Below are 17609 nucleotides of genomic sequence, written 5' to 3'. Positions count from 1 at the left end.
GGTCCCACTCCCTCAGAATCCAGCCTGGGCTGACCAGCCAGGGTGTCATGTTTTGGCCGGGGGAACCTTGTATCAAAATTTTCCCGACTGTTGCATGACACCGCTGGCTGTTGGATCCTGGTGCTGGTTATAAAAATACGGGGAACCCTATTGAATACTGGAGGACCCCATTATATTTTTCCACGGTATTCAGGAAACCAGGACAGGCTCAAAGGGCTCGTTAGGGAGACTCTACGCTATTTAAAAAAATAATAATTTATTAATTTTTCTATTCTTTTATACAGATCTGACTGATTCATGCAGGCTTCATGCTTGTTCATATGTGGCTGTCGGGGAAACTCAGCAACCAAATACGAATCACTTCATCATTGGAAATACAAATCCTGAGAGCCAATTCTCAGGTCGTATTTCCGTCCCGATCATGGCCGTTATCGGGGGATCTTAGTAAATACCCTCTAGGGCAGTGGTGTCAAACTCATGACACTCCTACTGTTGTGGAACTACACATCCCAGCATACCCTGCCACAGATTTTATATAATGGATTGCTAAAACTGTGACAGGGCATGCTGGGACATGTAGTTTCACAACAGCTGGAGGGCCATGAGTTTGACACCACTGCTCTAGGGTGATGAAACAGAGCGCCATGAAGAACTGCAATTTTTAGCGCAGAAGCTGAGGCTGAGTGTGACAGGTTATAAAGAAACATTAAATAAACAACCTCCAGGTATTTGATGATTGGGCTTCTGTTTATATTTCATCCATCAACATCCTGGTAATTGAATAATGTTCTGTAAATACAATATTCTTATACAGATTTCCTATAAGGAAAGGATTTCATTTACAGCAGTATATTTTAAACCACACCTGCAGCACATACTAGTTTCCAAACACACTTAAAGGTGCCCGCACGGATTAAGATATTTTAAACAACATTGCAGTTTATCTGTCCAATCTCTCTCGTGGGAAAAAAAAATCTTGTCATGTATGGGAGCATTTGATAATCACCTTCAAAACACTGGAAAACAGAAAATATTCATATAGACAATTGGTTAAATGTGTTTAATTGATTGTCCTTTGCCCCATACATTACCAGATTTTTGTTCCCACACTGGCAAACATACAATGGTCGGTACTTGTTTCCTAGCACGGCTCCCCTGATTTTGATCGAAGTGCATCTTATGCAATCGCATCGCATGCAATATAGCGGCATGCGATGCGATTTTTAATTGTACAAGCACCCTGATGGGTGCTTACAATGTTAAATGCACCCCCATTGTCAACGCCACCCCCACTATCAACGGCAACCTGAAGCGTGGCGAGCGCAGCGAGCCCGCAAGGGGCGGCGGTACACGTCCTCCGACCTTTTCATACCCCCACTATCCACGTCGGTGTGGAGTTGATTTTAGATAGTGTGGTGAGCCCAGCGAGCCTCACCCGCTTCTTCAGTAGATTCGACTAGTTACTGCCCCACCTTAGCAGGGCGTAGTCTGTACTGCCACTGCGGTGCAGAGTTTCTCTGCCAGGTTATAGGCTCCTGTAAAGGTATACCCATCTCTAGTCTAGGGGAAACAATTTGCACAGACTGTCACTATATCATCTTGTAATACTGACACTAATAGTTGCCTGGATGTGACATTATCAATGGCTATACCACACACAACCTGGCAGCCATTGATGATGATGGTGATAATTACCATGTATGGCTGTGTGTGGTACAAATTTTGTACCACACACAGCCATACTGTACATGGTGTTTATCATCATCAATTGCTGCCAGGCTGTGTACTGTACTAACAGGATATATCATCAATCTGTGGGGGTACAGGGTGTTCAAATCAAGGGGGTAATGTCGGTGTATCTAAATATATTTTGGGGTAAAAGGTAAAAAAGTTTCCTGACCCCTGATCTAAACATAACATGTGCCAACAGAAGGTCACTACAACAGGCGGTGGGTCATGTGGGCCAAGATGAATAAAACATTCTAAGGTAAACAGGTAAAGAAGTTGTTTATAGTAACCCATTAGATTCTCTACCTTAACTTTTTTACCCCAAAGCCACCGACAAGTTGTCGCTTTTTGTGAAGTTGGCAAATAACTGGTATGCTTTTAAGTATCGCATCACCATTGGCGCATCGTAAATTGCACTGCCTGGTATGGTTGCGTACAATCTGGAAAGTGGTTAAAGAATGTACTAGATAAATGATTGGTAGAAATTGGTTGCTATGGACAACTTATTTGTTTTTGCTCTTTAGAAGGTTTGATAGATCTCCCATGTGAAATGCTGCTATTACTGTAAGCTGTGTTGGACCATTCTTAAACCACTTCTCCTTTGAAAATAAGGGGTGATCTAATCAAGTAACGACAATGGCATGGACACACAAACCCTAGCAGATGCAATTCATATGCGTCACATTATAAAGACCACCGGATCAACAAATCCCAAAATAAAGAAATATACAGTCATAAGCTGTACAAGCAAGGGTAAGACACAACTAGTAGTCCACACAGGATACAAAAAGGATGATATATATTAGGGGCGACTCCCACCTGGGTGGTTTGGCCATGCTACCTTGTCCCCAACGCCAGTCAGCCGGGTCCCAGCACCTACACAATGGGCGGTATTCAATGAGCCTGATTCGCCATGTTTTTATGGCGAATTTGTGCTGTTTGGCGAATTTTTGACTAAAACGGTGAATCACCCTATTCAATGAGCAGATGACGAATACATTTCAAGGTTTTTTTCGCCATGATTCACCGAGTAGCAATCGCTATCTTTTTATGGTGAAGTGGAATGTGAACTTTTAAAATAAAGTGTTTTGTTTTTTACATTTGGTGTCAAAAAATCAGGAATTTTATTCTGAGGAGGGGCATGCTATTTTTATTCATGTGCTGTAAGCACATGAATATATATTTAATTTAAAAAAATATATATATATTTTTTTTTTTACACAGCAGCCAGCAGGGGGCGCCGGAGCCGAGCCGCTCATTAGATATTCATATATTCACTGCACCCGATCGTTATCGGGTGCAGTGAATATACCCGTCCCCTGCTGGCACCCCCGGGGGGCAGCCTGTGCTGCCTGGCACCCGGGGAGCCCACCTCCCCCCCACATACGCTCTGGGGCAGGCAGAGAGACTTCCATCTCCCTGCCTGCCACCGTCCTAAGGCTCCCTGCGGCATCGCCGCAGGAGAACAAATTCGCCAGTCAGGGGCAGTGAGCCCCTGACTCGTTGAATACCGGAGCCGTCGAGGCTCCGGAACGTGGCGGGCAGTGGCGAATGTGCAGTGAATCCTAAACAGGATTCGCTGCACGTCGCTGGTATTCACATTGAATACCGCCCAATGGGCGGTATTCAATGAGCCTGATTCGCCATGTTTTTATGGCGAATTTGTGCTGTTTGGCGAATTTTTGACTAAAACGGTGAATCACCCTATTCAATGACCACATGGCGAATACATTTGAAGGTTTTTTTCGCCATGATTCACCGAGTAGCAATCGCTATCTTTTTATGGTGAAGTGGAATGTGAACAAAAAAAGTGTTTTGTTTTTTACATTTGGTGTCAAAAAATCAGGAATTTTATTCTGAGGAGGGGCATGCTATTTTTATTCATGTGCTGTAAGCACATGAATATATATTTAATTAAAAAATATATATATATATTTTTTTTTTTTACACAGCAGCCAGCAGGGGGCGCCGGAGCCGAGCCGCTCATTACATATTCATATATTCACTGCACCCGATCGTTACGATCGGGTGTAGTGAATATACGGTCCCCTGCTGGCACCCCAGGAGGGCAGCCTGTGCTGCCTGGCACCCGGGGAGCCCACCTCCCCCCCACAAACGTTCTGGGGCAGGCAGAGAGACTTCCATCTCTCTGCCTGCCACCGTCCTCAGGCTCCCTGCGGCGTTCGTCGCAGGAGCTCATATTTGCCGGTCAGGGGCAGCGAGCCCCTGACACGTTGAATACCGGAGCCTGCGAGGCTCCGGAACGTGGCGAACGTGCAGCGAATCCGAAAAAGGATTCGCTGCACCTCGCAGGTATTCTCATTGTATACCGCCCAATGTAGTTGACAGGTGCCGGGATCGGTAACAGTACTGTGCATGCATAGGCAGCAGCCCATAGATGCCAGTTAGGGCTGATGATCTGGCAGGTAGTTGCTTTCTACAGAAAGGCAGCTGTATGCTAAATGTAGCATGGTCTAGCAGCCTAGAGGGAGAAAATACCTCCTAATGGGACTGCCTGTCCTGCAGATGACTGGCAGGTAGGACTTCCAATATGTGTACGTTGTCATGCGTGCTCCCTTGCTGTGCCATTTCCACTGTACCCAGTTCTGCCCCACAGAGTTCCTGCTATTCCAGATGCTGGACGCCACCATGACACGTACGATCAGCTGACCGCTGGTCTACCAACCACAGTCTCTGCAGCAGTCATCTGATTTAGCTTACCAATTCATTGCTGCACTCTGTTTCTTCATACCTAGGCAGGCCGTGATTAACTGACATCTTCCAGTCACCAATCTTCAGTGGGATATAAGGATTGCTAACACAAAATGCAGATGCCTTGAGCAATTTTGCTTCACTAAGGTATAACCCTGGGCTCTAGACTTTAAAACTTCTAAATATTGTTTTTGGGAAGATGTCTGTTTCATTGGTTCTAGTCCAATAATTTGTTCCATCGGTTCTAGTCCGATAACCCATTCCCCAGTGAATAATCGCTGTAACGGGTGAAAATTGCTCACATCGGCATACACGCTGGGCAGAAATGCCTAGTGTGTATGCACCTTTACTATCGGCTTCACATTCCCTTATGAATCAGGACCCATAAGGGGTGTTACTGTGCAGTTCTCTGTAAACTAAACACACAATACAAAAAAATGCTGAAATATGCTATTTGCTAGGACAGTGAGTTTGTGCAGTTGCACAAACACATAAAATACATGTACTGTAGTATAATTGTATTATTGAGAAAAACGTACATTGGTTAAACATGTTTAAGTACCTCGAGTATATATGAGTTGGGTACAAAATCAGAGCAGATGGAATCCCAGCAATCAGAATCCTGACATATTGCAGTAAGTTACAACAAAACACAAATAGCAAATACGTCTACATCCCATTTATTGCACCTTATCGCTCCTGGACTCTGAACCAGCCCTGGACACAGATCTAATACTGACCTTGGAGTTATTTTTACCTAGTGAGCAAGTTAAGTGGTTTATATTGAATTATGTGTACTTGATCTTCTCTGTCACAGCGTTTTTGTTTTTGTTTTATAAATCGAAGTTTTTATTGAATTTATTAAAAATGATTGTAAAGCTAAACCAATCAATGATTTTTCCAAGCGTAGTACTAGTTTTAGTGCTGCTATTTGTGTTCTGTTGTATGTTTCCTCTGCAGTACTTACTATCCTGTTTAAGCAGTTGCTTGGAACTACAGCTCCTGCAGGCGCCTCACTCTTTCTCTTTTGAGGAAATGTTTTTTTGCAACCATATTGCGATAAATATTTACCTTACCCTTACCCCCCCACTCCCGTAGTCTAACCGCATCTTCCACCCCCTTCTCCTCCTAACGGAGACTAACCAGAATTGCCCCACACCCACCAACCACTGCCTAATCCTAACCACCCTCACCTCCTAACCTCCCTCACCAGATTAATACCAACAGATGATGCGGGAGCACGCAGTAGCACTCGCCGCTCATCGCTGTTCTGTACACACTGGGCGGCTTTCAAGCTGAAAGCCGCTCAGACGAGAAAACTGAGCGGCTTTCACATGAAAGTCGCCCAGTCTTCTATCTTTTGCACATGGAGAGTGTTATCCTGTACCTGCAGAACTTTGTGCCCTAACAACTGATGTGACACTCCGGATAAAGTTTCCTAACAAGGACATTAAACGTCGGCAGCTGGGAGACACAGGGGAGCATCTGCCTTATCACAATCCTGTAAGGTTCTTTATATATACATTTTTTCTGTCTGGCCAGACATGGACCTAAAATGCATCCTGGAAATCTACTAATAGCTATGTTTACCATTCAGCATGAGCGTACTAACAAGCATGCTTTCCTTATGACTGTATAAAATTGTCCAATAACTGTCTGGGGCATCTAAATGGACTGACTTGCTAACTGATGTTACCTAACTACCCTGTGCAAGCCTGCAAATTGCTTAGCACAGCTTGCGAAAATATCACAGACCTGTGGTTTCAAATCAATCACACCATTGAAGGATCTTTCTACTGTGTGCATTCTGTGTGTAGCCCAGGACTTAATCGGTGGTTTCCGATAATCAGGCTATTCAGGGCCAGAGCTGACGTCACACACCCTCCCCTCAAACACCTGGGCAAGCCTGCGTTTTCCCTGACACTGCCAGGAAATGGGCTGTTACCACCCACAAACACCAACTTTTTGTCAATCACTCTGCGAACAGCCAGCGATCAAAAAAGTAGCAGGATTTTATCATAGGAAGGCCTCGCCCATGCGTACTATGGGCCATATGCATGCGCAGTCTATCGATAATCACTGCTAATTCGCAGCTGTGCAATCAGGTCTGCATTAGGCCCACTAACTCACCAGTGCTCACACAGAACAGGCACTATAAAGCTGGGTACACATCTATACAATCCCTGTTTTCTTGCGACCGTTCGACCGACCACAGATGCGACCGACCGTCCAGAAACACCAGCCGATACACACCTGTACAATTTTACTTGCGACGTCAGATGTACTACCGTCCAAACAGTCGCAAGAAAAAGATTGTACCATTGTCCACACTCTCTCGATTTGGGCTATTGACACGTCATATATAAACAAAATTATCATAATGGGCTGGGTTAAGGGCATACCAAAACATGCTATGGCCACAACATTGCAGTCTATAAAAAAAAAAGAGGAGCAAGAATCGCAGCTGCTGGACCAGAGACTGGCTTCTGAGGCGAGACTGTCCATAGTCACCCTGCCGGCTGACTAAAATTTAGACGCTTACCACCCATATCTGACCATAGTCACCCTGCCGGCTGACTAAAATTTAGACGCTTACCACCCATATCTGACCATAGTCACCCTGTCGGCTGACTAAAATTTAGACGCTTACCACCCGTATCTGATAAGAGATCATAGCAGATATACTTATATATATTTTATATGTACTCCCTATTGAAATGCTATAGGGAGAGGTGAACGCTTCTTGTGCTGTAGGAGAGATCATGCAGCTATGGAACGCCAACAATTTTGCCAGTATAGTCGCAAGAACGGCCAGCATATCGATCGAACGTGCGTACACACTGCACTTTTGTTCCGATATGGGCCCATCCGGTCAGATGAATATTAAACAGCACTGAACCTTCGACCGACCGAGTATGGACGGACAAGACCGTTTTTGTCCGTTTATCGATCGCACAGCAGGAATAGGAACAACGTACACACCTATACAATCGGCCGTTCGACTCAGAACAGAAGAACGGCCCAACGATTGTATATATGTGTACCCAGCCTAAGTCATACTAATAGTAGTTTTAGTACTTTATCTGTGTAACATGAACTCCGATCTTTCAAAGGAAAAAGCAATTTTAAACATAATGTAAAATATTTATCACTACAGTTTCCACATTTAGGTTATTTGTAAGCCTTGAAATATGATTAAGAAAGTACAGGTTGGTAGAATTGGAGATATTACCCATAGCAACCAAGGAGATGCTACTTATAATTTATCTAGCACCATCTTGAATACAAAATCTATAATCTCATTGGTTAATATGGGCAGCATCTCCACTGCTATAAACCCACACTTTAGTGAATATACACAGTCACGTGTCAGCTACCTGTTTGCTTGTTACTTTAGATACTGTAGCTTGCAGATTTGTACCTACAGTTAATTTAAAAACAGTATAGCAACAACCAAATGCACTTAACGCTAGTTAACTGGGGGGGATTACGTTTTCCCCAATGTATTACTAGTGACAGCCCAGAGTTACGCTCGGCGGGGCTGTCCCCTGTAATCCCCCCCAGTGTTTAGCGGCCGGGGCAATGTATTAACAGCCGCCCAGACGTTAAATCGCAAGCCCAAGGCTAGCGTTGTCTTATCCCCCACTGCGGGCACAACGCTAGCCCTGCTTCTGGCTCGGGCTGCGCTGGAGATCTCACAGTTTTAGCGAGATCTCCCACATTCCCATTAGTGCCGGCGGGGGGGGGGGGGGGAGCCCACTGCGCATGCGCGGGGGAGCCGATAAGGAGAGCCGTTAACGTTGAACATAATGGCTCTCCTTATCGGCTGGGGGTGGGGATCATACATCTGCTAATATCGCGTGCCCGCTTTCCACGTTATGCTGGAGAAGCGGTACCCGTTATTTAATAAACGTTATGAGCAGATTCATACATCTGCCCCTTAGTGCCAGATGTATCAAGCTTCAAAAAGTGATAAAATGGAGAATGATAAACCACGATCCAATCAGCTACTACCTGCCATGTTACAGGCTGGGTTTGAAAAATGACAGGTAGCAGTTGATTGGCTGCTTGTTTATCACTCTCCATTTAATCACTATTTGAAGCTTGATACATCTCCCCTAAGAAGTAAAAGTTTCCTTATCTAGGCTTGTGCACTTTTCTTAGACGATGCAGTCTTAAGCTCAACAAAATGTCGACAGGCAACTTGGGCCCTTATTCAGATCTGTGCGGCCGGAGCCGCATACGGTGCTCCGGCCGCACAAACCAATCCCCGCCCACAATACGGATCGCCACGGCCGTCCGTACACGGACGGCTGGCGATCCGCATGAAAATGGTGGGGCGTACGCCTCCACCATGGTGGGAGCTGCCCCCTGCATTCGATGGTCTGCGACCATCGAAGGCAGGGCCGCACGCCCCACCAGCTCCCGCAAGCTGAGACCACACGGACAATCGTCCGTGTGAAAGCTTGTATGGGGGCGGAGAACTGACATCCGGCGATGTCAGCTTTCCGCCCCCATCACTGGCGTCATAGCCTCATTACCATGCATACGCCCCGCGTTTGCATGGGAACGCCCATGAAACGCGGGGCGTATGCATAGGGAAATGAGGGTATGAAGCCCCTCACGCCCCTATACGCCCCCTTTGCGGCGTAGAAACTTTATGTGCGGCGATGTCGCCTGCACATGCGCAGATTGACCTCTGCGCATGTGCAGAGTGAAAACATCGGCGGTACGGCCGCACGCGGGCCGTACCGCTCAGTTCAGAATAAGGGCCTTGATGACATCCTCATAATGTTGACATTTGAAATGCCAACACTGTCAGCATGTCAACATCTGGTTTTAAGCTTATTAATGTGGGGGAGGTTAGGGTTAGGGTACAGGAGGAGGGAGTGTTGTAGTTAGGGTTAGAACACTTAACACAGCACTGATCAATCAGATGCCTACTACAGAAGTGACCACCGGGACCCACAAGAGGCTCAAACCATCAAAGCACATAAGTCAGGGCTGCTCTACCAGGGACGATATATTGATATTCTAACATGTTCACATTTCTTTACAGTTTACAAGATGAGTGTTAACATAGTCAATGTAGATATCATGATTGGTGAAATTCTCATGATGACATTATGAATGTTGAAATTCTCATGATGAAATTATGAATGTTGACATATAATAAGACAAACTGCATTAGCAATTTCACTGATTCTGAGTGTGGCACAGCAGTGCCCATGTCTGCATCGGCAGTTGCCCATATGTGATGCAAATGCCTCTACAAAATTCATCCATGTGTCCGAATGTGCAAGCAGTAAGATGCCCACTGTCAGCATCCGTACACTCTATGGGCCAGATGCACTAAGCTTCAAAAGTGATAAAATGGAGAGTGATAAACCACCGACCTATCAGCTCCTATCTGCCATGTCACAGGCTGCGTTCGAAAAATGTGAGGTAGGAGCTGATTGGCTGGTTGTTTATTACTCTGAATCTTAGTGCATCTGGCCCTGCATCTTTAACCCACAATCGGTTGTACTTGACCTACCCTACTGTATGTGAAATTTCTCCATTTAAGTATGGCCTTCTACAGTATATTAGAAGTTGAGCATCTATGTACGCAACTGGTCACTATGACCAATGCGCTCACTACACTACCATAGCGAGCCTAGAAGACCAACCATCTTTATGTGTGCACTAAGCCACTGTCCAGAAACGTCCACTATAATTTCAAAACATTTCTGAGACCGTCTCAATTGCAACTGTGTCTCTGCAAAGCAGAAGAGGAACTAGGAGAATATATCACATTTCTTGAGAGCAATAGCATTGTATGAATTAGTTTTTGTCGGATTACTACATTTATAGCATTTGAGGAGCAAATTCAGAGATCCAATAGGACTTAAGTTACAGCTCAAGGTCCGGGTTACTGGTTAGACGTGGATTTTGGTCTAGGATTAGGTCCAAGGTCCATATCTTGTTCTTGGTCTAACATCAGAGAACTAATAAGTTTTAGGGTCCTGCGTATCAACAATCGTAGCAGTGCTGAAATTATTAGCATTCCATCTCGCAGCAGACGTTTCATTTTTTACAAAAAAATCAACCCTATGTATACACTGTAACTTGCAGGGACAGTAATAGCCTAGTCACATCAGAGGAGTCTTTCCCATTTTTGAAAGAATCCTGGGAATCCAACACTGTCCATGGGCACAGAGTAGGATGGAGGCTGGAAGAGAGAGTACGTAAATTGGAATCACACCCACTTTCCTATTTTACAATACCAGCAGTCCTCATGGGAATGGGATCATGTGGTCAACCTAAAGATGTTCGATAGTCATTAGGTCGACACCACTAGGTTGACATACTGCAAGGTCGACATGGGTCTAGGTTGACATGGGACAAAGTCGACTCAATCATTAGGTCGACATGGCGGTTTTCATTGTTTTCCCCCGAATGTCGACACATGTCGACATGGGCACAGGATTAAGTGCACAGCATCCCCTCACATGGCTCGCCGCCTGTCAACCTAGATCATGTCGACCTAATGCTTGTGTCGATGTTAACACTTGTCGACCTTGTCTCATGTCAACCTAGACCCATGTCAACGTTGCAGTATGTCGACCTATTGGTATCAACCTAATGACTGTTGATCATCTTTAGGTCGACCAACCGATTGTATCCCGTCCTCATAACACACTATCAATGCATGTTTTCCATAACTCCTTGGAAGCACAGGTGTTTTCATTGCTCACTACATTATAAAATATCAAGAATTTGTCCTAACGATTTCACTTCTGATTCTGCGAGGGGACCATGCGCTGTTAGTGTTAGTGTGTGCAGAAGGATTTGAAAGGCACTACATTACAACATTCTGCAGGTGAAGTCAAGACACAAGAAATATGCAATATGATTTCCTGTGCCCACAGGTTTCAGTCACATTGTCGACAGTAACCATGTTGACAGAATGTCTACATGGTCACATTGTTCATAGTTACCCTGTCACCATTTGAAATGTCGACATTCTGAGGATGATAACAAGATATGACTGCCCTAGGGTAGTCCGAGGGCGCTGTATATGGGGTGTGTGTCAAAAGAGCTGCTACTTAAAGGGACTGAGTAGGTCCCTAAAAAAGAGAAGAATAATAGAGAAATAAAGTAGCGCTTACTAATGAGTTTTTTTACTTTGATTATTCCTCATTGGTAAGCGCTACTTTATTTCTCTATTATTCTGAGGATGATGACTGTTAGAGTTAGGTGCTGACATGGGGGTCAGTCTGCAGAGGAGGTTAGGGTTCTGGGTTGGGGAGATTACGGTAAGGCAATAAAGGAAGGGGTAGTGTTAGCAGGGTAATCCATACAAAAATGCCAGTCCCTTAAAGGTCTGATCCGGAAGTGAAGGTCACATGACCACAAGAATCTGGAAGCTATGCTGGAGCCATTGGGAGAAGTGAGAGACCACTAGACCATCATGGACGGTTGGATGGCATTTGATCCTGTTGACATACATACAGTATGTGACACTTCACCGCTTATACATATTCACACACAGTTTGCATACGTATCACAATACACGAGTGCACCTGCCATATACTCTTATCATGGCAAACCAGCCGAGTATACCCACAGTCCAAGAAAAATGTAACTGTGTCCCATCTGTATCATCCATATACAAATGATGAATGCCAACATTGCCATGGTCAAGAAATCATACCATACCCACTCCATATTAGAGCCCCTTCGATATTCTACTGCTGAAAATTATCCAAAATACAAAGCAATGTAACAGGTTAAGGGCCAGATGTATCAAGCTTCAAAAAGTGATAAAATGGAGAGTGATAAACAGCCAGCCAATCAGCTCCTACCTGCCATGTTACATACTGGGTTTGAAAAATGACAGGTAGGAGCTGATTGGCTGGCTGTTTATCAATCTCCACTTTATCACTTTTTGAAGCTTGATACATCTGGCCCTCAGTAATTTTCTGGGTTGCTATAAGAGGGCAAAGGTGACAGCTACCAAATCTTCCGGGGGCCACATTTCACCAGGATTCACCTTACGTACTATACTGTACTGGTATCAGGATCTGCACTTGCTATTGGTGTTAACATTTTACTTTTAAATGTAACACAGATAATTATCAGGAGTTAGCTTCTTATCTATAACCCACCAAAGCCTGCACCCATGTACACTGCTTCCCATCTCTGGAGACATCGTCTACAGCACTGTTTTTCAACCACTGTGCCATGGCACACTAGTGTGCCTTGAGCTGTTCTCAAGTGTGCCCCCAGATCTAGAGATGCCCGAACCAGTTTATAGCCACCACCAGTTCAACTGTTATTTACTGGTCTTTTCTTTTCATGTAAAGGGCCAATGTATTTTATTTCTGTTACCTGTGGGGACCAGTGTGATTGTTTTTTATATGGGGCCAATAGGTTTGTTTTTTTTCCTGTGGGGGCCTATGTGTTTTGCCCTGTGGGAATCTCATGGTGTGCCTTGGCAATTTTAAAATCTTATTTAGTGTGCCGCAAGGTAAAAAGGTTGAAAATCACTGGTCTACAGGCTGCTGAGAAACAGTTACCACTAACGTGCATTCTCGCTTCTACGTTTGTTTCTAAAGAATTTTTGTTACATCGCCAAAATCTGATACAAACAAATAATTTCAACACCACTTACAGTCTGATATATTTTGTCAATATCTATCAAAGGATGAAACAGACCCACAAGTCCTTTCCTTAAGGCCTATAAAACTTTTAACTGCAAAGGATGATTGTAGTTTTATTGTGTTGCCAAATCATGTGGGACATGAGTATGACTGATGGTCGACATGTCCTTAGGTCGACACCTGAAAAGGTCGAATTGGGCTTAGGTCAACAGGGTCAATAGGTCAACACACCCATTAGGTTGACATGGGGATGGTCAACAGTCACACGGTCGACATGGGTTTTTCACGGGTTTTTGTCCCGAATGTCGACAGCGTATCGGTGCACCGTGTCCCCTCACATGGCCTGCTGCCCTCGACATTCTTCGGGCACGGTGCTATTTGGGATAGATGCTCACAATCAGTTGAGCTGTACGGATCCAGCTGTAGCACCCTATGAAGCGGTGGCTCCAGCAATGAGGTAAGTGGCTCCTATTCGGGGAACCGTATGTCAGCTGTGCAGCACATAACACTAATGTATCTGCACTGCATACACCTCTATACAATCATTGGCCATTTACACAGATTCAGGAGAACAAGCCACAATTCAATAGGTGTGTACCAGCTTTAGGACGAGATGTACTAAGCCATAAAAAGTGATAAAATGGAGAGTAATAAACCACCAACCAATCAGCTCCTACCTGCCAATTTTTAAACCCAGCCTGTGACATAGCTGTTAGGAGCTGATTGGCTGCTGGTTTATACCTCTCCATTTTATCACTTTCCGAGCTTAGTACATCTGGCCCTCAGTCTGCAATCCACTGTTTTCTGAATTCCAGGGAGTTCATTTACAAAGATGGAGCCGATAGCAACCAATGAGATTATATCAATAATCTTCTAGAAATTGCAAAATAGTTAAGAAGTAGAATCTGTTTGGTTGCTAAGGGTAACATCCAATCTTCAATAGAACTCCCATTTGAGTAAATTTACCCCCAGGTGGGAGTGACAGAGCTACCAATAGAACTGTAACAAATGTACAGTATGTGCTATATGCACTCAATATCATGTGCAAATCTGAGCTAGTAGATTTAATATACGTTATTAAAGAAAGTGTGTGTGCGTACTCTGTTTTCCATTAAGTTGTATAACATATGCTTAGATTATGTGCTAGAGATAAGCTTTCCAATAAACAGTCATTTCATTTTTTTTTTAAACAAAAAACTCTATATAAAAACTGTATTATGTGGTGTGAGCAGCAATTTCATTTATTTTCAAGTTAAAATCTCTAAATACAAATCAGATATTTTTCACACAAAAAATGATTTAAAAAATTTCTGCAGATTGTTTTCCATTAGATACATAACAGACACTTGATCTAACTTGGAGGACTGGAAATGTGCAGACAGGGCATTACTAGCCTCCACTGTTTTTGGTCTATTGCTCTATCATTGTAATATTATTCTCGCCCCACACACCAGCCAAGATGCTAGAACTGTTATTTCATTGTGAAAGTATTTGAATCACACATGAAATGACTGCTAACAAGATCTCTAAATAAACCATCAACTTTTTTCTATTGTTCCCATTGTAATGGGTGCGTAAACAAAGACATGTTTTTTCTTTAGAACTTTTTTAGAATTTTGAAACATATATATCCACAGTACAAAGCTATTTACATATATTTCACTTTGGGAAAAGAATGAAAACATAAGGCTTTTATTAAACACACAAACACACATACAATATGTTCATGAGCATTAATGTTTTGGCCAATAATCTGGAGGAGTCAGTAAGAAGCACTAGTGAAAGTAACAGGACTTATCATGCTGCTGTTTCTCCACTCCATCAGCTCAATACTGCAATACAAACACACTGAAATAACTTTGCTGCCATGCTGTCTTGTCACTGAAAGCAATAAATACAGCTGTACATTTAGCTATGTATAACCATCTATGTGCCAGCCTCATGAATGTTACACCACTGCATTAATGTCTTCTACCCAAACACTTTATTTTGGGTCCTACTCACCATTTTGCCAGAGTCCATGTTTCCAGTAAGATCTCCTGCTGCAGGTCACTGGAGGACCCCTTGCTGTATACAGGCTCTAGCAGTGATCAGGATGCTTGCAGCAACAGCAGCATTATCACCCAGTGCACCCAGTGCTAGAAATGACCATAGATAGGAAAAGCAACTATCAGACAGTCTGCCTAGGGGGAGGCAGGGATACAAACTACACACACTGAGGAGCTAAGAGGATTTAGAGAAATCAGTTAAAGAGGCAACATCACACAGAGGGAGTGTGGGCACAGGCATGAGGGTAAACAACTGCATCAGTAACAGGACTCAGGCAGGCAGATGAGGAGGAGAAGGGGCTGGGCACAAAGTGATGCAGAGAGGGTGCTCCTGAAGCAGCCATAGGAAAAGCGGAGTGTAAGTGAATAGCATCAAACAGAAAGTGTAGGGAGCAGCAGCAATGGACAGATGGCACTGAGGCAGTTACACACAGCAGGGAGGGCACAGACAGTGAGGGATGGGTGGGGGGTGTTCAGTGCAGACTGGCAGATCAATGCATAGAGAGAGACACACAGCAGCCAGAGAGGGAGCTCTCAGTCTCTTCCACATCCAGACCATGCAGCAGGGAACAAAGGGAGGGTGGCTGAGGCAGGGCAGTGCTCAGACCCCCAGGCTCATCCAGCAAGTGGTCTCTGCTCAGACTGCCTGGCAGTAGCATCAGGCGGCCAACTCTCTTCCTGCTGCCTGAGAGTGAGACAGAGAGAGGGGGAAAGGCAGAGAGACAGCCCCCAGAGAGGAGGAGCGCAGGATGGAGAGAGGGGGAGAGCCCCAGGATGGGAGGGGAGGACATTTGGATCATGGATGGAAGCCCCCCCAACTCTGAGTTTGGCTAGCAGGCTGTAGGGGATGGGTCTGGGCCCTATTAGAATAAGAATAGATGCATGCTTATGGATCTCTCACAACACACCAGCCAGGCTGCTGGTGCTGCAGCTGCTATCCCGTTATATACAGTGGCTGGGATTACACATAGCATGGTGAGTGCACTGCACACTACTCAGCCAGGGGGTCTGCAATCGTGCTGGTTGGCTGATCATTACTATGTTATGGGGGGGGGGGGGGGGGGAGGATACATCCCGTGTGTATCTAACGTGTCACATTTGTATAACCTCGTGTGCAATGCTCACTTTCTGCTTCGGGTCCAATGACACAGGGCAGACAAACGCCCCAGTGATGCCACCTGCTTCATAATGCCAGCATTTGTGATGCCAGCTCAGCCACATAAGCTCATTCACAATCACACAGAGATAGCATACCAGTATGCTGCATGAGACTGGCACTCTATATTTTTATCTATCTAATAATAAAAAAGTATTTGTAATACTACAACAACTTCATAGCAGCTAATTCAACATGGATAGCTAATTTGAGAATACGCAAATCGAGCGATTATCGTCCAACTTCATGTCTGCGACTGCAAACTGAAAGGAATCAGCAATCGCAGGACAGTCATAGTTTAACTGACAGGAAGCTGGCATTTGTGGGTGGAAACATGGCGTTTTTTGGGGGTGAATCAGAAAAAATGTGAATGCGTCAGAAAAAACGTAGGTGCGTCAAGGCGTTTTTAGGGTGGGTCTCTGGGATTTGGAACTGGATCTGGGAATGCACGGCGATTAATTATGCCTTCGCAATTTTCCAATGTGCATTTATTATTTCCTTCTGTTTTTTTATTTTTTTTTAACTGCATTTTTCTATATAACAACCCAACCTGATATAGCCCCATAGGGCGTTATCTAATTAGCACTATTAACTTTTATCCCAAACAGAATTGGGCTGATTGCGCTATTTATAGCTGATTGTCATTATCGGGGCAATCCAATTATAGACACCTTTTTGGGGGGAGAAAAGTGTCCCATTATGGCACGATAACACATGGGATTCGTGTAACGTACCATGACGGCTGTGATGGCTGCTTATCATGTACAGGTTGAGTATCCCTTATCCGAAATGCTTGGGACCACAAGCATTTTGGATAAGGGATTTTTCAGATTGTTGGAATATTTTTTTTAACATATTTAATTGGTCCACGGCAGTCTTCAGGATCCTCTTCAGCGGTCCCAGGGGTACATTGCGCAAGTTTGCAGGCACACCAGTGACATCATGACACATACGCTGTTAGCGTAGCCCAATGGCTGCCTAGCGTACTTAGCGTAGTGACTCTGCGGCAGCCCAACAGCTGCCTTGCGTAGTTAGCGTAGTGGCTCCGCAGTGGCCCGGCTCTGTCCCCGGCATCCATGGCTGTCCCCGGCGTCCATGGCTGTCCCCGGCATCCATGGCTGTCCCCGGCATCCATGGCAAGCCTAGTGAGCTTCTCTCACACAACGCCGATAACTGCCAGGTCCCCTGCGCTGGCGGACGCCATCGGAGAGGGGATCATGCGGGCGCCGGCAGAGAGGTGCTCCATCTGTCTGAGATGCAGGTGCGTCTCAGATGCTCCTGCGTCTCAGTATTATTGCGGCATGGTACGGCAACCCTTCC

At 44.8% G+C, this 17609-nt stretch overlaps 1 protein-coding gene across 1 annotated transcript in view; it reads right to left on the bottom strand.

Moving 5' to 3' along the window:
• HIP1 (huntingtin interacting protein 1) overlaps positions 1–15848 on the bottom strand; it is a 110707-nt gene extending 94859 nt beyond the window's left edge. The window contains exon 1 of the mRNA XM_083172261.1: positions 15090–15848. Coding sequence (XP_083028387.1) covers positions 15090–15107 — 18 coding nt within the window. The 5' untranslated portion in view covers positions 15108–15848. The remainder of the gene's footprint in view (positions 1–15089) is intronic.
• Positions 15849–17609: the final 1761 nt, after the last annotated feature.

Source organism: Crinia signifera, chromosome 2, assembly GCF_055691185.1.
Source record: "Crinia signifera chromosome 2, ASM5569118v1, whole genome shotgun sequence".
Classification (NCBI taxonomy): Eukaryota; Metazoa; Chordata; class Amphibia; order Anura; family Myobatrachidae; genus Crinia; species Crinia signifera.
Note: the sequence above shows the minus strand (reverse complement) of the source record. Positions and strands in the feature narration are given on the sequence as shown.